The sequence below is a fragment of the Vipera ursinii genome (genome assembly GCF_947247035.1).
Source record: "Vipera ursinii genome assembly, chromosome: 6".
In the NCBI taxonomy this organism is placed as follows: Eukaryota; Metazoa; Chordata; class Lepidosauria; order Squamata; family Viperidae; genus Vipera; species Vipera ursinii.
In genome coordinates, this window is record NC_139515.1 from 12,671,709 (window position 1) to 12,697,827 (window position 26,119).

At 44.9% G+C, this 26,119-nt stretch overlaps 1 protein-coding gene across 1 annotated transcript in view; it reads left to right on the top strand.

Moving 5' to 3' along the window:
- Positions 1-1,508: 1,508 nt before the first annotated feature.
- Positions 1,509-26,119, top strand: part of EFCAB6 (EF-hand calcium binding domain 6) — a gene marked incomplete at its 5' end in the record, with an annotated part of 137,058 nt that continues 112,447 nt past the window's right edge. The window contains 6 exons of the mRNA XM_083366235.1: positions 1,509-1,545; positions 4,529-4,696; positions 5,494-5,714; positions 7,532-7,614; positions 10,073-10,139; positions 19,230-19,366. Coding sequence (XP_083222361.1) covers positions 1,509-1,545; positions 4,529-4,696; positions 5,494-5,714; positions 7,532-7,614; positions 10,073-10,139; positions 19,230-19,366 — 713 coding nt within the window. The remainder of the gene's footprint in view (positions 1,546-4,528; positions 4,697-5,493; positions 5,715-7,531; positions 7,615-10,072; positions 10,140-19,229; positions 19,367-26,119) is intronic.

The window sequence follows — 26,119 nt, forward strand, 5'->3', positions numbered from 1 at the left end:
TAAATAAATAAATAAATAAATAAATAAATAAATAAATAAATAAATAAATAAATAAATAAATAAAATAAGGCAGCAAAACAAAGCAGCTTACCTGGAGGTTGCCATTTTCTCTCTCCCCACCCCCACCCCCACCACTAAGCGGGACAAAATGGCATCTGCATTTGGATCACTGCCATCCAGCCCAACGATATGTGGTCTGTTTTCCTTCCCCAACCTGAAGTCCAGAGAGCTTCAACAGGAGAATAGAATAGAATAGAATAGAATAGAATAGAATAGAATAGAATAGAATAGAATAGAATAGAGTAGAGTAGAGTAGAGTAGAGTAGAGTAGAGTAGAGTAGAGTAGAGTAGAGTAGAGTAGAGTAGAGTAGAGTGGAATAGAATAGAATAGAATAGAATAGAATAGAATAGAATAGAATAGAATAGAATAGAATAGAATAGAATAGAATAGAATAGAATAGAATAGAATAGAATAGAATAGAATGGAGTGGAGTGGAGTGGAGTGGAGTGGAGTGGAGTGGAGTGGAGTGGAGTGGAGTGGAGTGGAGTGGAATGGAATGGAATAGAATAGAATAGAATAGAATAGAATAGAATAGAATAGAATAGAATAGAATAGAATAGAATAGAATAGAATATACTCCTAAGCTTGTAAGCCGCCCTGAGTCTTCGGAGAAGGGCGGGATATAAATGGAATTAAAATAAAAAAAATAAAAATAAAAAATAATAGAATAGAATAGAATAGAATAGAATAGAGAATAGAATAGAGAATAGAATAGAATAGAATAGAATAGAATAGAATAGAATAGAATAGAATAGAATAGAATAGAATAGAATAGAACTGGAAGGGACCTTGGAGGTCATCTAGTCCAACCCCCTGCTCAGGCAGGAAACCCTATACCATTTCAGGCAAATGGCTGTCCAGTCTCTTCTTAAAAACTTCCAATGTTGGAGCATTCACCACTTCTGGAGGCAGGTTGTTCCACTGGTTAATTGTTCTAACTGTCAGGAAGTTTCTCCTTAGTTCTAGGTTGCTTCTCTCCTTGACTAGTTTCCATCCATTGCTTCTTGTCCTGCACGAGGGGACCTTTCAGACTTTGCTTAGGAGCAAAAGCCCCTTGACCGGGAAGCCCCTGCAAGCGTAGAGAGGAGTCCATTGACTGACTTTCGGAGCACGTCCTCCGGGATCGACGGGCATGGGTGGATGGGGAGAAGGGTGTGTGTGTGTGGGGGGGGGGGGTGAAGGAACCGGCGGAAAGACTTTCCCCCCCCCCATTCACGAGAGTGCAATTGTCGTGAGTTACGGTTGCTAAGTAACTGCGCGAGATCTCGGCGAATGGGAAGCTGCTCCGCGTTGCTGTGGCTACAGCGTCCTGGCAACGCCGCTGTCAGGCAGCGAAGCCGCGAAGTGCAACTTTGCAAGCGGGACGCGGGCGTTCCGAGCATCTTTCCTCCGGCTGGCGGCGGGAAGCGCCTCACCCCTGCACCGGCTGCGTACTTTTCGGCCGACAATGACGTCGCCAGAGGGAGGCGAAGAAGAGAAACACGGTTGGTTTCATCTGCGTCGGGAAAAAAAAAAAGCTAGAGAATTTGTTTTTGTTTTTTTGCAGAAAACAGAAGCTTGTTGGAAGCATTAGCCACATCCAGCCCAGAAGCCGCGCTCTCGATGCTGGCTTCCTGTAAGCCAGCCAGATAGATTAGCTTGAGAAAGTAGCATTTGGTCGTCCAGCAAATGCATTGGAATTTGATCTCAACCCTTCCAAGGCAGCTCTAATTCTGCATAGTATCAAGGTATGATTGTCACGGTCTGTGTTTGCAGTTGCCTAGTGAACAAAGTTAATCTGCTTTCTGAATTTATGCAACCTACATTGGCCTTAAGGAAGCAAAAAAGTGAGGTATTGGGGTAATAAGTAGGTAAGTAACAAGCAAATGTGCCGAACCACAAACCCACCCCAGGAAAACCAGTCAATCAGGGAGAACATGCAAAGTTACACAAGCAACAAACAACAGAATAGTTAGAAGTACCAACCTGTAACAGCCTGTGCAAATATTCTGAGTGAGCACATTTACATCATCGCAGATATGCAGAATTTCCACTCATTGGAACAATTGTAATTTTAGTCATGGTCTGAGCAAGATATACTAATTGTCTGTCTCTGTCATGGACTGAGTTCTATTTAGTTTAATGAACTAAATACATAAAACATGTTCTGTTTCACTTGTTCCACTTTGATATCGTATATTTATGTCCCATTTTTGAATTAAGAATAGCATCTAGTCAGTTTGCAATATGGTTATTAAATAAAAATAAACATATATCAATATTATTACAGATTAAATACTGCATTGTGTGTGCGTGTGTGTGTGTGAGAGAGAGAGATTTGTAGGAGGCTGAAACAAAAGATCCTTAATATATGAAAATATGAAATAATAATGGACCGATGATAGACACATTAAAGGGAATGACATTGATACAGAATAACAGAGTTGAAAGGGACTTTGGAGGTCTTCTACTCCAGCCCCCTGCTCAAGCAGAAGACCCTTTATCATTCTGGATAAATAACTGTCTAATCACTTCTTTAAAATCTCCAGTAATAGAGCACCCACAACTTCTGGAGGCAAGCCATTCCACTGATTAATTGTTCTCACTGTCAGGAAATTTGAATGGACAAGACTAAAGATCTTTTATAAAGCGCAAATAAACTTAAAAGAAAATTAAATAGTAGTACAAGTATTCATTTAATAATAGGAAGAAAAAACCCCGTTAGACATCGGGTATATTTGAGAAAAAAAGACATGATTTCATAATTGTTTTCTCTATTTCCTTGTTTTTAATGGAAACAAGATGGACAGGTTCTAGGGTGAAATGGCAGAGGAAAGGTGGTTCCAGAAGCATTTATAGGGAGGGGTGAAAAAGGTCAAGGCAATTATAATAGTTAAAAAAATAGCAGCAGGGCTTGGACAGTGTATCATAGACGTTGTGACTATGATTGCTTACACTCTTTAACTGTGTTTCTCAACCTGGGCAACTAAGATGGGTGGACTTCAAATCCCCGAATTCCCCAGCCAGCAATACTGTCTGTTTTAACTACTTTTGAGGCATGCAGAATCCCTCTGCACCTGCTATTTCAGCTGGAAGAATAAATTTATGGCACTTTTCTGCAGTGCTTTTTTTGTAAAAGAAAAAGGTGCCAGAATTCACACATGTCATACAACCCGCCTTGCCTACCCTACAAGGTTCCATCCAAAAAAGGTGCCAGAACTCCGTTCTGAGCGTTCTATGAGGAAAAAAGCCCTGCTTTTCTGTATATTTTTCCTAAGATACTTCCAGGGCGGCCTGGGTGGTTTTCTGTGAAAAATCAACAACACAGAAATTAGAGAACAGACTGTAGTTGGCTATCTTTCTTCCTCTCTCACAGGCTCCTTTGGTGTGGGGAAAACTTTTATGTGGGTCGCCAAAGGTGCCACTTGAACTGATCCACCTGTGCCCATGTACATTTTCAGACTTCTACACTAGCACATAAAGCAGCAACCCTGGGTCTCCATCAGTTCAATTTGAGACAAACCGCAAAAACTTTTCTGCTTTGGAATGCTCTGTCCCTGGAAGATTGTGGGTCTCTAAAAGGTTTAAAACCACTCTCTTCCTTTTTATTAGTGCTGAAGTAGTCCTCAACATATGACTGATTGCTTATCAGCCATTTTTTATGACAGATCATGAAAAATGGAACTTATGATCAGTTGGAAACTTCCGAAATATGGGCCTTTCTACTCCCAGGTCATACGGTGCACTTTGGTCATTAAACAATCGGTCCTCATTTATGGCCATTTGCAGTGCCTCTGCAAGTCCCTTGGACTGCAAGGCGTTCAAACCGGTCAGTCCTAGAGGAGATCAATCCTGACTGCTCTTTAGAAGGCCAGATCCTGAAGTTGAAACTCAAATACTTTGGCCACCTAACGAGAAGGAAGGACTCACTGGAGAAGAGCCTAATGCTGGGAAAGGTTGAGGGCAAGAGAAGAAAGGGACGACAGAGAATGAGGTGGCTGGATGGAGTCACTGAAGCAGGAGGCGTGAGCTTAAATGGACTCCAGAAGATGGTAGAGGACAGGAAAGCCTGGAGGAACGTTGTCCATAGGGTCGCGATGGGTCGGACACGACTTCACAACTAACAACAACAACATAGTCATGTGACTGAGATTTACTGCAGCGTTCATTTAACAACCACTGAAAAAAGTTCGTAAAGTCTGTCCAGTCATGTGGTGACCCGCTTTATGACCTCACAACATATAAATAAATTAAAGTATATAAATTAAATAAATAAAATAATAATAAATATGACTGAAACTGAGGGCTCAGCTATGCTTGTAAACTTGAAGACTACCTGTAGTGGCCTTCTTCTTGGGTGGCTTGCTTAATTTTCTCTAGTGGGATTTTCCAGCTTTCCCCCATTGCATTATGCCACCTCAGCTCTTGAGCAGCAAGCAGTGGCCTCTTTGTTCTACTTCTTCCTTTGTTCCCCCTTATTTCTTGCAGGAACAATGTCCAGAGTGGTGAATGCATGTGATTACAAGACTTTATGCCCTCAGTCCCACGGGATTGTCTTCAATGCCAGAGTCCAGTCCAACTCATCAGGGCGATCTTCCACACGGAGCAGCACCAGCAGCAAGAGCAGCAGTGAAAGCTCTGCCCAGTCTGACTCAAGTAAGGACCTCGAACGTCCCTTGTTGGGGAAAGCATTTGCAACCAGCAATGGTCATTGCCTTAGGGGCCGTGGGGTTCTCAAGCTTTTCTTCACCACGGACCCCCTTTAAATACCTTTTGTGGCCACGGACCGTGGCCACAGATCCCCAAATCTTTACTCAAGATTTAAATCATAACATTTCTTCAAGACTTTGTGGACTCACTCTGGCGACATCGCCTGTGGTCACAAGGAGTGTTGCATCACTTGAAAAGTTTCCTAGCTACATTGGAGAAATGGAGCTTTTTCATTTAGAAAGGGTATACCTTGTGAATGCTAAAAGCTAGGGACTATTGCCAGAAGGCAGCTTCAGTGTTAAGTTCCTCCTGATTAGTTGGCTGACTATTATTTAAAACAATATTCTGGATAATAGACAATAAAACAGCTTCCGACATATCCTTGGACTTCACAGGTGTGCAACATATTTCATAACAACCTTTTTATGCCTGAAACCGTCCTTTCCAAGTTTGAATCAGCTGTCCCTCCCCCACCCACCCCTATATTTTGAAAGTGTTCTGAGAAAAGAATGGGCCACCTCAAGCTTCAAAGGCCTGTCTGAACTCCACACAAAGCTTTCCAAGCTCAAAAATGCTTGGAACTGTGTTGGAAAGTTTTCAGCAAGATTGCAATGACCTGTTTTGAGCTGGAAAACATTGGTTTTTATTTCAGAATGGTTTGCATTCCATTCTGTATCTTAAACTTTATATTTAATTTGTATCTATTTTTAAGAAGGCTTTATAACTCATGCTGTCTTTTGCAGCTGTTTCTGTCAGCTCTGTACCTGATTCCACACTGTCACCCGATGTTATTGAGCAGATTTTGCTTCAGAAAATAATTGCAAAAGAAGATGAAATCAGGAAAGCCTTTCAGATTATTGATATTGATCAGACACTGAAGATCACGAAGGGTGAATTTAGAAGAGTGATTGAAACATTTATTTTACCTCTGACAGATGAGCAGTTTAATGTGGTGCTAGCAAAGGTACGTATTCTCTTGACGGCTGCACATAAGTGTATTTGTATTATTATTGAAGTCGATTCAGTAAAGCATTTGTTGACTACGTCCCATTAAAGAAATCCCAGTTAATCACGATGACTTAATTAATAAATTAAATCTGCATCAGGAAATTGTATAGTAATAAAATAATGGCTATGCGTAGGGTGATGTATAATATCTTTAAGCCTGAGATATTCTGGTGATCTCCCGATGTAATAGAATATGTTATGATTCAGGTGGTCAAGAGAAGGCAGGCCTTTAGGGAGTCCCTTATTGCCCTCAAGGACTTTTCATCAAACGGCCCTCCAGCAGCCAGTAAGGCTCCACCCCACGCTACCCTGAAAGCAGCCACCCTCAGACACCCCCCCCAAACCGCAGGAAAGTCCCTAAGGCAAAGTCCAGGCATAAGACAAATGGCAGTCCTTGGGCCAAAGATAGGGTACAAGGCAAAGGCAGCTCTAAAGGTCAAGCAAAGCAAAAGGCAAAAGCAACCCACAATGCCCAAGGGCAAGACCAATGGCAGTCCTCAAAGCAAAGATTTAAGGTGCTGGTTCTTACCTATAAAGCCCTACATGGCTTAGGTCTGGGATATTTGCACGACCGTCTGCTGCCAGGAACGACTGCCCATCGCCCTGTGCGCTCACACAGGGAGGGCCTCCTCAGGGTGCTGTTGGCCAGACAATGTTGACTGGCAACCCCCATGGGGAGGGCCTTCTCTGTGGCGGCACCTGCCCTTTGGAATCAACTCCCCTTGGAACTCTGGATGGCCCCAGATCTCCGTTCCTTTCATCACGACCTTAAAACATGGCTTTTTCAACAGGCCGATGATGGAAGGGAGGTTTTCTTAATTTTGTTTTATTGTGTTTTTAATTGGACTATTCATGGGATAATTTGATTTAATACCTTTTAATATTTGTATTTTGTGTTTTTATCGTTGTTAGCCGCCCTGAGTCCTTTGGGAGATAGGGCGGCATACAAATCCCATAAAAATAAATAAATAAATAAAAGGCGAAAAGCAGTCCTTGAAGCAAGGCAAAAGGCTAGAGTCAAAGCCAGAAGAGTGTAATCCAAAACCAACAATTGTTCCTGGCAAAGATCAACTCCCCAAGGCTTCTCCTTAAATCGGTCCACTTCGGGTGTTCCTTGTGAGGAGGGGCGGGGCTACTTTGCGGCCCTTCTCTGAGCTTGCCTCCACTCTACTCTCCGTGCCCTTGGATCGAGTGGGAGAGGCATCTGTTCCTCCTCAGAGTTGATCTGCTACCTGTCAGCACCATGGCCTATCAGCAGCTGATCCTCCCCTGTGTCTGTAAAGGCGGGGCTGGGATAGCATCGTCCTCAGCCCCTGGCCTCTCCACTCATGCCAAGGGAAGACGTGCCGTCTCTATTGGATGATTCCAGTTCTAACTCCTCCCCCTCCTCTTTCAAACCGGACTTCAAGGGGGCCATGACACTATGTGGGAATGAATGTAAAGAATTCTAGCTGAATCAATACTCTTATTAAATAGAAGCAGTACGTCAATATAAGAAGGCAAATCCACCAGAAACCTGCACAGGGTATGAAATAATTTGATATAACTTACCATAGATAATATTGAGAGCATTTGAGATTGGAAATATTTTGATGCAAGAGATTAACTCTTTGATGAACTTATTTCTTTGGAAACATATAACTGAGGAAAGGTAATTATGCTTTTAATTATGTATTACCGAAAGGAAGAATGAGAAGGGATGGAAATGATCATTCTCCACTATGCTGAAACATTATCTTAAAAGTAATCAATTTTTTTTTAAAATTGAAACAGGTTCCAGGAATTACCAAAGTTACAGTTCCATATCTTGAGTTCTTGTCAATGTTCTTGAGGCCCACCAGTAGTCTCAGTGCAAAGTAAGCATGTTGGTTCCATTTATTTCTTGTGGTTTTAAGTAACAGAGAAATCAAAATAGCAAAATATGAATAGCAAACTATAAGGCCAACAGTGTAAACAGCATTTACTTATAGCAGCAATAAGCAAAATTGGGCAAACAGTGGAAGGTGACACTTGTCTTGGGCTGCTGTTTTTAAGCAGAAACTCCATGTACACAACAGACCTGCTTTTCTGGCCAAGATTGAAGGACCAGCATGTCCAGTCAGATACTGCCTCATATTTCCAAGCAGAACTGGATGGTCTTTATCCCCCATTAATATTTATTTGGTGGACTTAAATCTTATCTAAATGCAACATATCCAGCACTTTTCATTCCATGACTGAATATCAGCCAATAACCTTCCGTGGCTGAGGATGAATTTGAATCTGACTCTCCCAGGCTTTGTCCAACTCTTAACCATTATACAGCACTGGCTCTCAGAATATCGTTTTCATCTGGGCTGTTTTAGTTAACTACAATCAACAAACATATATTCTGTAAATTTAAAGCCAGTGTAAAAACCACCTAGGTTTCTCTAAAAGAAACCAGGACTCTTGAAAGAGTGCAGAGAAGAGCAACATGGATGATTAGGGGACTGGAGGCTAAAATGTATAAAAAACAGTTGCTCGAATGGGTATATCTAGTCTAATGAAAAGAAGGATTGGCAGGGGGCATGATAGTGTTCCAATATGTAAGGGGTTGCCACAAAGAAGAGGAACTTAACCTGTTCTCCAGAGCACCTGAAGGCAGGAGAAGCAACGGATGCAACTAATCAAGGAGAGAAGCAAACTAGAATTAAGGAAAAATTTCCTGACACTTAGAACAATTAATCAGTGGAATAACTTGCCTCCAGAAGCGGTGAGTGCTCCAACACTGGAAGTTTTTAAGAAGAGACTGGACAAATGGTATAAGTTTCCTGCCTGAGCAGGGGGTTGGACTAGATGACCTCCAAGGTCCCTTCCAGCTATGTTATCCTGTCATTCAGTTATTGTTATTCTATGATTCTCCTCTTTAAAGAGCTCCAATGGTTTAGATTCACCAAGGTAGGGTCCAGAAACCAAGATAGTCTCCTGGTCATATGATTAAAGCCACAAAGAAATTTGCTTTCTGTAATATATTCTACTTTCATATCTTGCTGTTGGGAAAGCTCTTTCTCCCTTTCCTCTGTCTGGGTGTTTGAGGAGGTGAGGTAAATAAGGATTCTGAGGTGAACAATGACCTTCTAAAACTAAGATAAAATCCAGGGCTGTTAATGTTGTGCTTCAGTTGTTTTGTTTCCCCAAACTGGCTGAAGGACTTTGGCAGCACTTCTTCCCCAAGATGCAAAGGCTTTGAGATGTGGCACAAAGGCATGAATCTTTGTGCCTCCTGTCATCTGAAGCATCTTCCAGACATGGCCTCTGAAGTGTTGCATGGTCCTCATAAATGCTGCATAGTTGGTGACACTATGTAGAAATAAATCCTTGGAGCAGTGTTTCTCAAATGTGGTGACTTGAACTCTGTGGATTTCATGCTGGCTGGGGAATTCTGGGAGTTGAAGTCCACACATCTTCAACTTGCCAAGGTTGAGAAACACTGCCTTAGGGCATATTTGCATATTTGCTCTTTGCTCATCTGCAAACCAACATTAAAAGCTAAGGTAGATGAAATGATGGGAAACCCACTGCTAGACAGACAGGGGGAGCTGGGAGGAGACATATTTAGGTCTATTCAGCATCTGTAACTTAAAAGGTAAAGGTAAAGGTTCCCCCGCACATGCATGCTAGTCGTTTCCAACTCTAGGGGCTGGTGCTCATCTCCGTTTCAAAGCCGAAGAGCCAGCGCTTGTCCGAGGACATCTCCATGGTCATGTGGCCGGCATGATTAGACCCCAAAGGTGCACAGAACGCTGTTACCTTCCCACCGTAGTGGTCCCTATTTTTCTACTTGCATTTTTACGTGCTTTCGAACTGCTAGGTTGGCAGAAGCTGGGACGAGTAACAGGCGCTCACTCTGTTACGCAGCACTCGGGATTCGACCCGTCCAACTGCCGACCTTCTGATCGACAAGCTCAGCGTCCTAACCCACTGAGCCACCGCGTCCCTCTATCTGAAACTTACTGTAGTTCTATTTTCTTCTGTGCCGCCCAAGAGGGGGATGATTTAAATGAAGGAAATGATGTGGTGCAGAGGTCTATATTCTCTGCTTTGTGGTAGAATTACTTTCTCTTCTTGGCTGTTCAAACTAAAACTAAAAAAGAAGATTTAAACAATTCCCTCTAAGTCTCCCGATTCCTGATCTAGATTCCTCTTCAGAAGCAGCTGTGGCCCTTTGCTCCCCACTGACCAGGCCACCAGGAGCTGACAGTTCTGTTTTCATCCCCAGCTAAAAAACTATTGGCAAGAGGGTAGGCCTGATAAAAAAAAATGAGTGACCTTAATTTCTGGTTGGTTTTTCAGGTGGAATAATCTCCGAGAAAGCAGAGCCAGGACCTTAAGCCAGATGGAGTGTCTGTTACGAGAGAAGGTACATCCCACAAATGGCTTCCACATTGAACAGGACTCCCAATGTTGCAAATCTCATGAGTTAGTTGTAACTCCTCAGAAGGGCCTCACAGAAGGGATCCTTGGCAAACCTTTTTTGCTCTCAAATCCAAGGACTTGCACTCTTGTTACCCATCTCCCAATCTCAGGAGAGAGCAGAAGGCAATCCCCGTGCATTTTTGGGAGACAATGAAGGATTCATAGCCCTTCTTCTCCTGCATTTGATGATCCTTGGTGTCTTAAGTGCTAAGGGAGAGACCAGTCCTTCATGAATTTCCCATCAGCTGTAGAGATTCTCAGCAGCTGTGGGAGAGAATTGTGCAAGAGTGGAGTGTCTGCAGGATGGAGCCAAAAAAGACAAGTTACATGCCTGTGAAAAACAGGCAGAGCTTCAATTGCACTGGTATCTTGACTTTTTTGACCACACTTTGCAATATTTCTGTGTTAGAAGTCTCATTCTGCCTCAGCACTCTATCCTTTTTAAGAAAAAACATCCTCTAGAACAGTGTTTCTCAACTGTGGCAGTTTGAAGATGTTTGGACTTCAATTCCCAGAATTCCGCAGCCAGGAATGCTAGCTGGGGAGTTCTGGGAGTTGAAGTCTATATACCGTATTTTTCCGTCTATAAGACGCACCCTTGTATAAGACGCACCCCCCCAATTATGGTACTGGTATTTCTCGGTACCATCACACTAGGGAGGCGGCTTCTTCCAATCAGATGGCGCTCTGCAGGCTTAATCCTGCCCACCCCCTCGGCCGTCAATCACTATACTGAGGCAACTTCCCAGAGTCTCTTGCGGCTTCAGCCCAAGCTGCACCAGTGAAAAACGGGTCATAGAAGGCTGCTTCAGTGGGACCAGTGGCATTCTTGGGGGAGCGTGATCCTCCAGCACCAGACGGCATCTCGGGCCGGCTTTCTCCCCATCCACAAGGCATCTTGGTCCAGCGATATCCTCCTGCACCAGGCGGCATGGCAGCGGCATGTAAAGAACCCACACAGGCATACCCTGGGCTGCAGAGGTTACCATTATTTTTTCATGTATGACACTGCACTTGTATAAGACACACCTGATTTTTGAACAGGGTGTTTGCAGGAAAAAATAGCATCTTATACATGGAAAAATACGGTATCTTCAAGTTGCTAAGGTTGAGAAAACACTGCTTTAGAAAATGAGGTCTGGATACCTGGAATAGGGTACTCATTGCCAATAGTAAAATGTCTGAATTGCACTTCATTCAGTCTGGATTCCTCGTGTTGGCCTAGTCCTCCTGATCGGGTGGTTTCTCAGAGCTGTTTGAAGCACAGTCTAACCTGAAGCTGTTGTTGCAGCCTGGCCTTTGCACCCTGGCATCACCCAGTGTATGGTGTACATCCAGGTGGCTTTCTACCAGGTGCCAGACATAGTCTCTGGTGAAGGGCATCTGTCTCTGGCCAGACTGTGAGCTATTTGCATATTACAGAGCTGTCAAGACAGATTGCAGCCAAGACATGCTTTCATCACAGCAATGAAGCCTCTTCATCATCATCATCACTCAGAGCTTCAATGGCTGTTGCTGCTGTGTTGAGCTTCAGTTTGGCTATAAAGATGAATGAAGCAGCAGAGTTGCCACTGAATTGCAGCACTGAAAATTTCCCTCAAAGACCTGATTCAACTGTTTTAATTTTTAGAGCCTGTGTTTCTGGGGGGCACTCAGAGGTAAAGCTCATATAAAAGGTAAAGGTTCCCCCGCACATGCGTGCTAGTCGTTTCTGACTCTAGGGGGCGGTGCTCATCTCCGTTTCAAAGCCGAAGAGCCAGCGCTTGTCTGAGGATGTCTCCGTGGTCATGTGGCCGGCATGACTAGACGCCAAAGGCGCACGGAATGCTGTTACCTTCCCACCGGAGTGGTCCCTATTTTTCTACTTGCATGTTTACGTGCTTTCAAACTGCTAGGTTGGCAGAAGCTGGGATGAGTAACAGGCGCTCACTCTGTTATGCGGCACTCAGGATTCGACCCGTCAAACTGCCGACCTTCTGATCGACAAGCTCAGCGTCCTAACCCACTGAGCCACTGTGTCCCTTACCCATATACAGTATAGTTAAACCCCTAGCTTTAGTTATCCACATACAGTATTTATGTAAAAAGAGCAAAGATATAAGGTGAAATAAATGAAAAAGTAGGCAGGGGTAGGACTTGGGTACTTCCATCATTTATTTATTTTCCAAGGGTTGAAGTGACTATTCACTTAATAAATGAATAAAAATAACCCATGCCTGGTGACATTCAAATCAAATAACATTATTATGATCATTAACCAGTAGGCCTGGTACTGCATGGGCATGTCTACATCAAATTCTTGGAAAGAATATGGAAATAGCTTGTGGCTATTACTTTCCCCCTGCTTGGATTTCTCACAGTGAAAAAGAGGGCAGAATTTTCCTAGCTCTGTACAGATACAGTTGGAGGGTCCACAGGGAGGGGGACAAAAAAGTCAAGATGATGGCTCTCACTCTCTGACCAAAACTCTGCCCTGGAGACTTCCCCAATCCAGCAGCGTCTAAATTGGAACTTTCAGTTTTAATTTGAATTTAGGGATTCCTCAATTTTGCAATATTATAGAGTAAAGTGAAGGAAGTAATTGAGAGAGGGCAACCAAGGTGGTAAGGGATTTACAAACTGAGCCTTATTAGAAACATTGACAGGATTTGGGGATGTATAGCTTATGAAAGAGAAAAGGGGTGGCATAAGAACAAATATCTGAAAAGTTGTCACACAGAAGAGGGGCAGAACTTAATTCCCTATTGCTCCAGAGGGCAGGACCAGAACAAGAGGATTAAAACTCCAAGGAAGAAAGTTCAAGGCAGACATTGTATGTGATCTGTTGCTCAGTGACAAGGCTGCCACATGAAGTGACAATATTTTCTTTGCTAGTTTCCCATTTTCTTTAGAGGCTGGGTGGCTACTTGTCAGAGATGCTCTAGTGAAACCTAAAGTCAGCAAAGGATTGGATTAGATGACCTTTGAACTCCAGAATTCTGTGAATCTATAATCTGTGGTTATGATTAGAACTGGAACAGGAAGGATTGCAGATTAGAGTGAGGAAATGGCCACTCAGTTCTTCTGTATTTTTGCCATGAAAACAATATTTAGGAAGTTTCCTAGGGTCAACTTGGCTCTGTCTTAATATTGGTGTGTGTGTGTGTGTGTGTGTGTGTGTGTGTGTGTGTGTACAGTATGTCTGTCTATCAATCATTTATCTCTATCTTCAATCTTCTGTCTTATTAAAATTATAATTTAAAGGCAATCCCAGTTCTTCTGAAGGAAGTAGAGGCTTAAGAATTTGTTGATGTTTGCCCCCTGGATTTGTCTGTTTTTTCCCCAACCTAAATTGTCTTATTTGGCACCTTGTTTTTCTACCCTTGAACACTGAGGCAAACTTAGAAATTGAGCAGAACTTTAAAGAAACCTCAGTGTCTAGAGCAGGAGTGTCAAACTCGCCGCGTTACGTGACGTGTTGCGACATATCACGACTTTTTCCCCTTGCCGGAGCTAGTGTGGGCATGGCTTCCACGTGACACATCTGGCCCGTGGGCCAACAGTTTGATGCCCTAGAGCAATGTTTCTCAATCTTGACAACTTTAAGCATATGTGAACTTCAATTCCCAGAATTCCCCGGTCAATATGCTGGCTAGGGAATTCTAGGTGTTGAAGTCAATACCTCAGGGATGTCAAACTGGTGGCCCATGGGCCAGGTGCGTCATGCCCACCCCAGCTCTGCAAAGGCCAAAAACATCGCGATAGGTCACGATACTTCACATGACGTGATCGAGTTTGACACCCGTGTGATACATCTTAAAGCATGCTGGTTAGGGAGTTCTGGGAATTGAAGTCCACATATCTTAAAGATGTCAAGGTTGAGAAACATTGCTCTAGGGCGTCAAACTGTTGGCTCACGGGCCAGATGTGTCATGTGGAAGCTGCGCCCACACTAGCTGAACACCTTTGTTCAGCTTTCTGGGTTACAGAACAGAACAAGCTTGGTTTAAAATACAGCCTCCTTTTTATTCTTTAACAAATCCAGCATCAGGAATCTCATTAGCATCGCTTCAACAGGGACTTCACATATGCAATAAATAACAGTATGTTAAGGTGTAAACATCTTTCTACCAACATAAGGACTTTTTTCAATTGCCAGAACAACACAAAGCAGGCTGAGAGGAAATGAAAAGGGGGGAAAAGGTTTCCATCCCCTTTCCATTCTAAGGTTCTTTTTTTTCCTTTCCATTTTATGTTTATAGGGATTTGAAAATAATCTAATTCTTTCCTATCTGGTTTGGCTCATCTTTACCAGCTGGTAAATAGGAAACATTCACCATAGGAAGCCAATCCACTGCAGAGTGTAAACAGATGGAATCAATATAAAGTGACAAGTTAGATTTTGCTACTGAAAAGATGGAGCCAAAATGAACAGCATAACTGTCGCTGTACTTACTTGGTTCCAATTCATTTGGTGTGGAATAGCACTTCATATCTCTACAGCTGTGGCCTTCCATATCTTTGATTTGTGTGTGTGTGTGTGTGTGTGTGTGTGTGTGTGTGTGTGTGTGTACAGGTCTTTAAAAACAATTTCACTCTGGCTTTGGGGGAGGGAAGAGTTCCAAAGAAATTTTTTAATTAACAATTTTGTACAAAGAAGTTCAACTGCAAAGTGATGCAGAAGTCTATTTATTGATTAGAAATTTATTTTTTCCCTCTTTTTAGATTATTTTTTAAAACCTCACGCCTTTGTGTTTCTATGAAAATACTTTAGACAAAAGCATCTTCCTTGTGGTCAATCACACATTAGCTTTGCCCTTTGTATTCATTCTTTGTCTTTAATTATATTGCATTGGAGGGAGCGTGTTTGTTTGTTCATTATTTTAAACTGACAAAGACTTTGTAGAACTAATATTATAAAGCAGCAGTCCCCAAGGACCGGTTTCATGGAAGACAATTTTTCCATGGACTACGGGGCGGGAAGGAAGAGCATGCAATTTAGATCCCTTGCATGCACAGTTTACAGTAGGATTCTGGCTCCTATGAGAATTTAATGCCTGATCATCTGAGGTGGAGCTGAGGCAGTTATTGTAGCACTGGGGAACTGTAAATACTCATGAAGCTTTGCTCACTTGCCCACAGGTCACCTCCAGCTGTGCGGCCCGGTTGCTAACAGGCCAAGGACTGCTACCGGTCCATGTCCCCAGGGTTGGGGACTCCTGTTATAAGCCATCAAGAGTTATCTGCATGACTAAGGCTTTCTGGGCTTCCCAACCCTAAATGGAGGAAAAACAACATTGAAATGGAAAGGGGCTTCTCCAAGAAGGGTGGGCTGGTGGCCTGGAGTTTAAAAAAAACACCAAACGCAATCCCATGTTATGCCTTCAACAATTGTAGTTAAGGCAAAGTTGACAAACTCTGTAAAGGTAGTCCTCAATTTATGACCACAATTGGGACCAGAATTTCAGTTGTACGTCATTGTGGTCATAAGTCAAATCACCACATGATCAGCTTCAATTTCACTACTGTTTTGCAGTGATCATAAAGAGAGTCACCGTGATTGTTATTTGGTGCTCAGTTTTCAAGAGAACTTTAGTTCAAAGAAGCCACCCCAAAAGTAGGTCAAGCTAAGAAATAATAATAATAATAATAATAATAATAATAATAATAATATAATAATAATAATAATAATAATAATAATAATAATAATAATAATAATAATAATAATAATAATAATAATAATAATAATAAATAGACCCTACAAAGATTCTAGGAATTCTAATTCTAGGGTCTACTAGCAGAATCTTAAAAGATACTTGCTCGTAGGGAGGAAAGCCTTGGCAAATCTAGACAGCACACTAAAAACCAGAGACATCACCCTGCCAACAAAAGTGCGTATAGTCAAGGCTATGGTCTTCCCAGTTGCAATGTACGGCTGTGAAAGTTGGACCATAAGACAGGCTCCAGAGAATTGAGGCCTTTGAACTATGGTGCTGGAGAAGACTCCTGTGAGTCCCTTGGACTGCAAGGTGATCAAACCGGTCAATCCTAGAGGAGATCAACCCTGACTGCTCTTTAGGAGGCCAGATCCTGAAGTTGAAACTCAAATACTTTGGCCACCTAATGAGAAGGAAGGACTCACTGGAGAAGAGCCTAATGCTGGGAAAGATTGAGGGCAATAGAAGAAGGGGACGACAGAGAATGAGGTGGCTGGATGGAGTCACTGAAGCAGTAGGCATGAGCTTAAATGGACTCCAGAAGATGGTAGAGGACAGGAAAGCCTGGAGGAACGTTGTCCATGGGATCGCGATGGGTCGGACACAACTTTGCAGCTAACAACAACAACAAGCAGAATCTTGAAAGCCTGTCCAGAACCTTCCTGCTCTTTTCTAAGGACCACAAGATCCTAACCCCAATAGAAAATGAAAAAGCTAAAGTACTTTGGAACTAGCATTCAGACAGATAAGCGCTTGCCCCATAACACCCCAGACTTAATAATTGTCAATTAGAAAGACAAAAAATCACATATCTGGATAGTGGATGTGGCAGACAGCAGAAGAGAAGAAAAGGAACTGCAGAAAATCAAAAATACAACGACCTGCAAATAGAAGTAGAATGACTATGATAAAAGAAAGCAGATAATACCAGTAGTGATAGGCACCTTGGGTGTAACCCCAAAATATCTGGAGAAGATTTGTCCACGTTGGCAAAATCACCATCAGTCCATTGCAAAAGGCAGCTTTACTTGGAACAGCTTACATTCTTTGACAACACCTTTAATACTATTGATCAACAACCTTTGCCAATCCCAGGTCTTTGGGAAGGACTTGATAGGTTGATAAAAATACCAACTACAGTCTGAAGATCAGTCTGACTGTGATGATACTAAAATTGCACATATGTATATTACTATGTTTTTTTTAAAAAAAAATGTAAAAAGTTCCACTAATGAAAAATTGAAGAGAATAGAGTTGGAAAAGTAGTTGAAAATTAGCAAGTTAAAATATTGTGGGATTTGTGAATACAGACTGATAAAGTCTTGGTTCATAACATACCATATTTAACTGCAGTTGAAAAGAAAATGCGGATAATTGATGTGATAATACCAGGAGATAGTAGAACAGAAGACCAAGAATTGGAGAAGAGCACGAAGTATCAAGATCTGAAAATTGACGTTAAAAAATTATGGCATAAACTGGCTTTGGTGATCCCACTGGTTATTGGCAAACTGGGTGCCATACCAAAAACTCTTGGACAGCACTTGGAAAATCTGCACCTTGATAAAATTTCCATTTGTCAATTTCAAAAAAGCCACACTGCTTAGATCTACACATATGCTATACTAATATATTACTACATCCTAGATCAGGGGTCTTCAAACTTGGCCCTTTTATGACTTGTGGACTTCCAGAATTCCTCAGCCAGCATGCTTGGCTGAGGAATTCTGGAAGTTGAAGTCCACAAGTCATAAAAGGGCCAAGTTTGAAGACCCCTGTCCTAGATTCTTGGGAAGAACTCAGTGAGTATGAAATCCAACAGCTGTGATTTCACATTGCTGTGAACAAATAATGTATAATGTATAATGCTGCCTGACTCTCCAATGAATTGTTTGTTTATAGAACATTCATTTATTGGAGCATAGAATAATAGAGTTGGAAGGGACCTTGGAGATCTTCTGTTCCAGGGGCATCAAACTGCCAGCCCATGGGCCGGATGCATCATAGCAAAACCACATCCACCCCATTGCTGGCAATGGCAAAAAAGTCGCAATACGTTGCGACACATCACGTGACATTGCAAGTTTGACACCCCTGTTCTAGTCCAACTCCTGTTCGAGGAGGGGACCCTATACCAGGGGTGTCAAACTGCTGGCCTGCGGGCCGGAGGCGTCATCCAGAAGCCACGCCCACCCCATTGCCAGCAATGGCAAAACCGTCCGGATACATTGCGCGATGTCACGTGACACTGCAAGTTTGACATGTCCGCCCTATACCATTTCAGACAAGTGGCTGTCCAATCTCTTCTTAAAGAGCACCCACAATTTCTGAAGCAAGCTATTCCATTGGTTGATTGCTCTTACTCTTGGGAATTTTCTCCTTAGTTCTAGATTGCTTCTCTCCTTGGTTAGTTTCCATCCATTGTTTATTGCCTTCCTTTTTTCTGCTTTATTATGCCTTACTATTTGTGTATCTAGTGATCTATTAGATGGCTAATCCCATATGATTTAAAGCAACGATTGGCATCTACTTATCCGGCCTTCTTGTGGCTATTTTCCATGAAAATGGATGTATATTTTCTTTTTCCATCTTTGTAACAAATACAATCATCCTTCTGACAATTCCTTCCTCCTTTTTTTAAAAAAAAATGTGAATGTGATTTCAGATGGAGGTAGATCCTTGAATTTCAGCCTCTAAATGTATCTTGAAGCGTTGGGTGCTGTGTATAACATTTCAGTAGGGATTTTACTTGCAAATGGAGAAATATTGAAATGGAAATTATCTGTAAAACTAAGTGTAGATTCATATCTTATGCTTTCAAAATGCACTTTCTGGTATATTACCATGCAGTTTTGTACAGGTGGACAAAGAAAGGAGGACTATAAAAATCATCAATCACATTTTGATACAATTTTGTAGCAATTCTAACACATCTTCTTTCTGCCTTTGCAGAATAATTTACTATGCAGAATACTTGTATTTTGCAAATACTTAACCCAGCTGTTCCTTTTAAATAGGCTGCCCTCCTCAATATTACGTTCAATCAATCTCCAGCTTTCAATATTTGAACAAATGTCTTGTGTGTATTTACCATTAGCTCAGGATAAAATATAGTTTTAGAAATTAATTTTTGCAAACATAATTTTGAATGAAGTCCCTCCACTGCCTAGCTTCTACAACATTGGAGTTTCCCCCCTCTTATTTAGAAAAGAAATCTAAAATCCTTTGGTGGAATACTAACTCATACTATTATACAATTTGATATCAGAACTCAATGTGGAGCTAGTACTACAAACACTTCTATATTTTAATACAAATCTGTTGAAAATTTTTAACAGATTTCTAAAAAGATCAAGCACTTCATCAAAACTTGCAGACTTTTTGACTATAATCAAAATGGACAGATCCAACGGCATGAATTAAGAAGGATTCTTGAAATCAACTGCTTCAAGATGACAGATTGCGAGTATGATAAGTAAGTAAAGTACAAGCTTGTAGAATCACTGTGGGAAGCTTACCTTACATGTAGTAATTACTATTATGTTTATTTTAATATATGGAGGCTTATTTTAGTAAGTTGTGTTTTCTTAACAATGAAAGTCTTAGATAATATGTCTGTTGTAAACTGTGGCAATCTCCTATTTTTCCATTGTTATTCTTTAACATAACTTAATGATATAACTTATTCTGACCTTGGGACACAGTGATCCTGTTTGCACCCCATGATTTCCTGGTTCATGAAAGAAAAGGATCATATGTGGTGTCAATTCAAAAATCCAGCTAACACATCCAGGAGAGCTTTGAAAAGTTTGGGCTGAAATAATTCTCTTTGATCAGCCATAGCTGAAGAACTCACTAAGAATTTATCCTCTTCATCATCACCATTATCTGAGAAGTCCAACTCTTATAGAGGTCCCCAACAATAAAGTCTTCTCAGGTGCTTTGTCTCTATGACCCCATGTGGGGGAACACAAAGAAGAGGGTTGGATGTGATTTCACAATTTGTTTGCATATTCTGGATTCCAATTCTATTTTTGATTAAATAATCATATTATTATTATTATTATTATTATTATTATTATTATTATTATTATTATTATTATTATTATTATTATTCATCGCACAGTCAGCCAGATGTTCAGATTGGATCTGGCATTTTTGTCTACCTATCGAGTCCTTACCAAGGACCTGGGATAGGCAGATGTGGATATTTGATGGTATTACAGATATCGTCGCAGGATGAAAGCAGCTCCTAGTAAGGTCGCCTTTTGCAATTGACTAATGGCGAATTTGTCAATGCCTGTTCTGAACCAGCCCTCTTCTGGCCTTGTAAAGGCAAACCCCTATTTAAGAAGAAGAGACTGGAGAGCTTCCAAGGCTAAAAGGCATCTGCCAAGATTTAATTACGCAGTTAACAAAAACACAAGAGCTTGTCTTCTCAAGCGGAAAAGTTGCTTTCAGCAACCAGCCCCTCCCCAAACACTCCTTTTATAGAGAGCTCAGGGCGTGGTCTCCCTGTGCCTCCTCCCGAGGAGTCTCACAGCCTTTCTTTGTTTGTTCCTGCTCGACTGCCTCCTGCGTCGGGCGTCCTTGAACAGGACCAGCTGTGGGTCATCTTCCTCCGCACTCTCGGGCTCACGCAGCTGAGAAGAGGTCCCCGGCTGAGGACTCTGCAAAGCCTCCAAATCATCATCAGCTGGTTCGTTTCCCTCCTCCCCCACATCTGAGTCATCCGATACATCGGAGCCGGCTGTCGGACCCACAGGCTGGCCCTGAGTCACAACACTATCCCGCACCGCAGGGCCCTTCCCCCGGGTCTGCCGATCCGGATGCGGTCGGGATGGGAACTGTTCGTGAAAAGCAGTCACCAACGCAGGGGCATGAACGGCGGTCGCGTCTTCCCATGTGAAGTCCTCCGGCCCGTACCCTTTCCACTCGATCAGGTACTGGAAGCGACCTTTCAGCCAGCGGGAATCCCTGATGCTGGCGACCTCGTACTCGGGGGTGCTGTCGCCATCACGAGGTCCTGATGGGGGAGGTTCCGCTTGGCGAAGTGGACAAGCCGGTTGTTCGGGGACCAACAAGGACCGATGGAAGACGGGGTGCACGCGCAGGGAACGTGGCAGAGTTAAACGATAGGCGACCGGGTTGATGACGGCCTCGACTGGGAACGGTCCAAGGTAACGGTGGTCCAACTTCCTCGCCGGCCGAGTGGATGGTAGGTTCCTGGTGGACAGCCAGACCCGATCCCCCACCGATAATGGAGGCGTATCCCTTCTCGACCGATCGGCGAACCTCTTGTAGTCGGCCTTGGCCTTCTCCAGCTGCCGTCGCACCAACCGATGGATCGCCTGTAACTCCGCCATGAATTCGTTCGCTGCCGGCTCCGGTGAGTCCACGGGAGAAAGGGGGAAAAACCGGGGGTGATAACCCACGTTGGCCAAGAACGGTGTCATCTGCGTGGAGGTGTGCTGCGAGTTGTTAAAGGCAAACTCGGCTATGGCCAAATAGTCCACCCAATTGTCCTGCTGCAGGTTAACGTAGCAGCGCAGATACTGCTCTAAGATGCCGATGACCTTCTCGGTACCCCCGTCGGTCTGAGGATGATGCGCAGATGAGAGGCAAACCTTAATGTCCAACGCCCGCATCAACTCCTGCCAGAAGCGGGCTGTAAACTGGGCCCCCCTATCGGAGACGACTCTATCGGGAAGGCCGTGCAGCCGGAACACCTGTTGGATGAACATGCGACTAGTGGCGCGAGCTGACGGTAAGCCGCGACAGGGGATGAAGTGCGCCATCTTGGTCAACATGTCCACTACCACAAACACTGTCGTGAAGCCGGAGGATGGGGGTAGATCCGTCAGAAAGTCCATGGACACAGCCCCCCAGGGTCTCTTGGGCGTTGGCAAAGGCTGCAGTAAACCAGGCGGGGCCCCTGTCGCTGACTTGGCCTGCCTGCATGGGACGCAGGAGGTGACATAAGACTGGACATCGTGTCGGACTCGGGGCCACCAGAATGTACGGGAGACCAGGTTCAGAGTCTTGAACAGGCCAAAATGCCCCGCAGCCGGGTTATCATGACATTGGCTGAGGACGAGTCCCCTGAGTGGCCCTCCTGGAACATAGAGCCGGTCACGATAATACAGGAGTCCATCCGTGACCGACCAAGGCGAATCTGGCCCCACCTCTTCCTTCCGCTGAGCCACCCACGCCTCCTGCTGCTGCGCCTCCCGGATCCGAGCCCGTATATCCACCGGCTCCCGCACCGCAGCAAAAGACTCGACGGGGATCACTGTCCTGGGCGGAAGCTTGTCTTCCACTCGGGTGTACTCGGGCTTCCTGGACAGAGCATCCGCTCTCTGGTTGTGCCCGCTTGGTATGTACCGCACCCGGAAGTCAAACCTCGCAAAGAAGAGGGACCACCGGATCTGGCGTTGGTTCAAATTCCGAGCGGTCTGCAGGCTTTCCAGATTCTTGTGGTCCGTCCGGACCTCGATTTGATGCCGCGCCCCCTCCAGATGATGCCTCCAAGCCTCGAACGCCGCCTTGATGGCCAGCAGCTCCTTCTCCCAGATGGTATAGTTGCGCTCCGAGGGATTCAATTTCCGAGAGTGATACGCGCAAGGGAAAAGGGTACCGTTGGGCGTCGCTGCCTGGAGTAACACGGCCCCAATGGCAATGTCGGAGGCGTCCGCCTCCACGACAAACGGCCGTTGCGGGTCAGGATGCTTCAAGATGGGCTCCTTCATGAAGGCGTCCTTCAAAGCTTGGAACGCCTGTTGTTCGGGGGCGTTCCACTGGAACCGAGTCTTCTTCTGCAGGAGCCGGGTGAGGGGGGCTGTCAAGGCAGCAAAGCCAGGGATGAATGTCCGATAGTAGTTGGCAAATCCAAGAAGTCGCTGAACATCCTTCACGCGACGCGGGGGTTGCCAACTCTGCAACGACTCAACTTTACTCGGTTCCATGGCGATGCCCTGAGGAGAAATGCGGTGGCCCAAGAAATCAATGGTCACCTGGTAAAACTGGCACTTCTCCAACTTGGCAAACAGCCGATGTTTCCGGAGGCGCTGCAGGACCTGACGGAGATGCTGATGATGCGCTTCACGCGACGGGGAGTAAATCAGGATGTCGTCCAGGTAAATCACAACAAACTGGTCCAACAGATCCCGAAAGATGTCATTCATAAAATGCTGAAACACAGCGGGGGCGTTGGTCAGGCCAAACGGCATCACCGTGTACTCGAAATGTCCATAGCGAGTACCAAACGCCGTCTTCCACTCATCACCCGGCCGAACCCTGACGAGGTTGTAAGCTCCACGCAGGTCCAGTTTCGTGAAGATCTTAGCCTCCCGGAGTCGGTCCAAGAGCTCGGGGATGAGGGGCAGCGGGTAGCGGTTACGCACCGTGATAGCGTTGAGTTTCCGGTAGTCACAGCAAAGCCGTAACTCGCCCGACTTCTTTTTGACGAAGAGCACGGGCGCAGACACTGGCGAGGACGAGGGCCGGATGAAACCACGAGCCAAGTTCTTTGTCAGGAAGTCCCGCAATGCAGCCAACTCGGGCTCCGACATGGAGTACAAACGCCCCACTGGGAGAGGCGCATCAGGGACTAGGTCAATGGAGCAGTCGTAGGGCCTGTGCGGGGGTAATTGGTCCGCCTCTGACTCGCTGAACACGTCAGCAAAGTCGGACAGTTCGGGAGGCAAGGAAACCCCTGGGGAACCCTCCACCTGGCCGGCACAGATATGGCGGGTGTGGTCCACGCACTGCAAACTTGGGAAGGTGACCAAGTTCTGAGACCAATAGATCTGTGGATCATGCGCCCGGAGCCACGCCAGTCCCAAGACCACGGGGAAGTGCAGTTCCGAAGTGACGTAGAACTGAATGGCCTCCACATGGGTACTGATGGCCATACACACGGGTTGCGTGGCGGCCGTAATAGGCCCGGACAGGAGCACTCGACCATCGATGGTCTCCACAAGCATGGGCGGATCCACTGGACACTGGGGAACAGCCCATTTGGCCACAAAGGCCGAATCCATAAAGTTAGTGGTAGCCCCAGAGTCAATTAAGGCATGGACCGGAATCCCCTCTGGCTTGCCAGGAAGGATCAGACGTGCCTCCAAAATCAAATGCCGTGAAGGTTCACAGGCACCGTCGGAACGGCATCGCTCGGCGTGGTCGTTGTGGGTCGCCCGATCTTTCACACCGTCTAGATCGGGCTCAGGCCGTTTCCCGACAACAAAGCAGGGGACTTTCTCAGGGCCGGCTTGGTCACTGATGCCCGCTGACGCTTCTTTGGACAAGAAGCAGCCAAATGTCCAGGGTCCCCACAGTAAAAACACAACCCCTCCGATCGTCGTCTGTCCATTTCTGTCACCGATAGACGGGACCTGGTGGCACCCAGCTCCATTGGCTCCTCCCTCTGGACTGGGGGCTCACGCACAACAGGGGCGGCAGGGGTCTGTGGGGTGGCACGGCGACTCTTTCGCTGCTGCAACCGGGCATCGATCCGCAGACAAAGATGGATCAGCCCATTCAGATCTGAGGGAATGTCCACGCGGGCCAGCTCATCCAACATCTCCTCTGACAAGCCATCCTGAAAGGCATCCACGAGCGCAGCCTCATTCCAGGCGGAATCCTGGCTAAGCAGCCGGAAATCGCTGATATAGGCCTGTAGAGGGCGCTGACCCTGCCTCAAAACTTTCAGGCGTCGGGTGGCAGTCTGCGCCTTAATCGGGTCCTCGTACATGAGGCGCATATGGTCACAAAAACCCCCAAAGTTATCCAACAAAGGGCTAGGCTGTGCCAACAGAGGCGTGCCCCAACGAGCTGCATCTCCCGACAGAAGGCTCAACACGAATCCCACCTTATCTCGGTCAGTGGGGAAATCAACTGCTCTCACACTGATAAAAAGCTGGCATTGTCCCAGGAAGGCAGGAAACAGTTCTGGATTACCAGCAAATTTATCCGGCATAGCTATCTGACATTTCCTCCTGGGTGGGGGTGCAGCATGTACCTGAGCTTGCAGTTGAGCCACCTGAGCTGCCAGCAAAGTAAGTTGCTGAGTGAGCTGGGCATTCTCGGCAAGAAGCTGCTCCATTGTAGTAATAAGGGGTGGGGGCTGAAAGCAAACTGTTCTGAACCAGCCCTCTTCTGGCCTTGTAAAGGCAAACCCCTATTTAAGAAGAAGAGACTGGAGAGCTTCCAAGGCTAAAAGGCATCTGCCAAGATTTAATTACGCAGTTAACAAAAACACAAGAGCTTGTCTTCTCAAGCGGAAAAGTTGCTTTCAGCAACCAGCCCCTCCCCAAACACTCCTTTTATAGAGAGCTCAGGGCGTGGTCTCCCTGTGCCTCCTCCCGAGGAGTCTCACAGCCTTTCTTTGTTTGTTCCTGCTTGACTGCCTCCTGCGTCGGGCGTCCTTGAACAGGACCAGCTGTGGGTCATCTTCCTCCGCACTCTCGGGCTCACGCAGCTGAGAAGAGGTCCCCGGCTGAGGACTCTGCAAAGCCTCCAAATCATCATCAGCCGGTTCGTTTCCCTCCTCCCCCACATCTGAGTCATCCGATACATCGGAGCCGGCTGTCGGACCCACAGGCTGGCCCTGAGTCACAACAATGCCAATGGTGTTCGTGGTGCTCCAGTTGTTTTGGGATTGCACCCAAGGCACCAATTACTATTGGTACTACCCTTGCTTGACTTTGCCACAGTCTTTCTTATTTGTAGGTCTTTGTATTTTGTTATCTTTTCCAGTTATTTCTTGTCTATTCTGCTGTCTCCAGGCACTGCCACGTCCACTATCCAGACTTTTTTGTCTTTCTTATCGACAATTGTTAAGTCTGGGGTGTTATGTTGCAGGTGCTTGTAAGCCCACATCTTATAGAGGTCCCCAATAATAAAGTCTTCTCAGGTATTTTGTTTCTATAACCCCTTATGGGGGAACACAAAGAAGAGGATTGGGTGTGATTTCACAATTTGTTTGCAGTATTCTGGATTCCAATTCAATTTTTGATTTATTGTTGTTGTTAGTTGCAAAGTCATGTCCGACCCATCGCGATCCCATGGACAACGTTCCTCCAGGCTTTCCTGTCCTCTACCATCTTCTGGAGTCCATTTAAGCTCAGCCTACTGCTTCAGTGACTCCATCCAGCCACCTCATTCTCTGTCATCCCCTTCTTCTCTTGTCCTCTATCTTTCCTAGCATTAGCTCTTCTCCAGTGAGTCC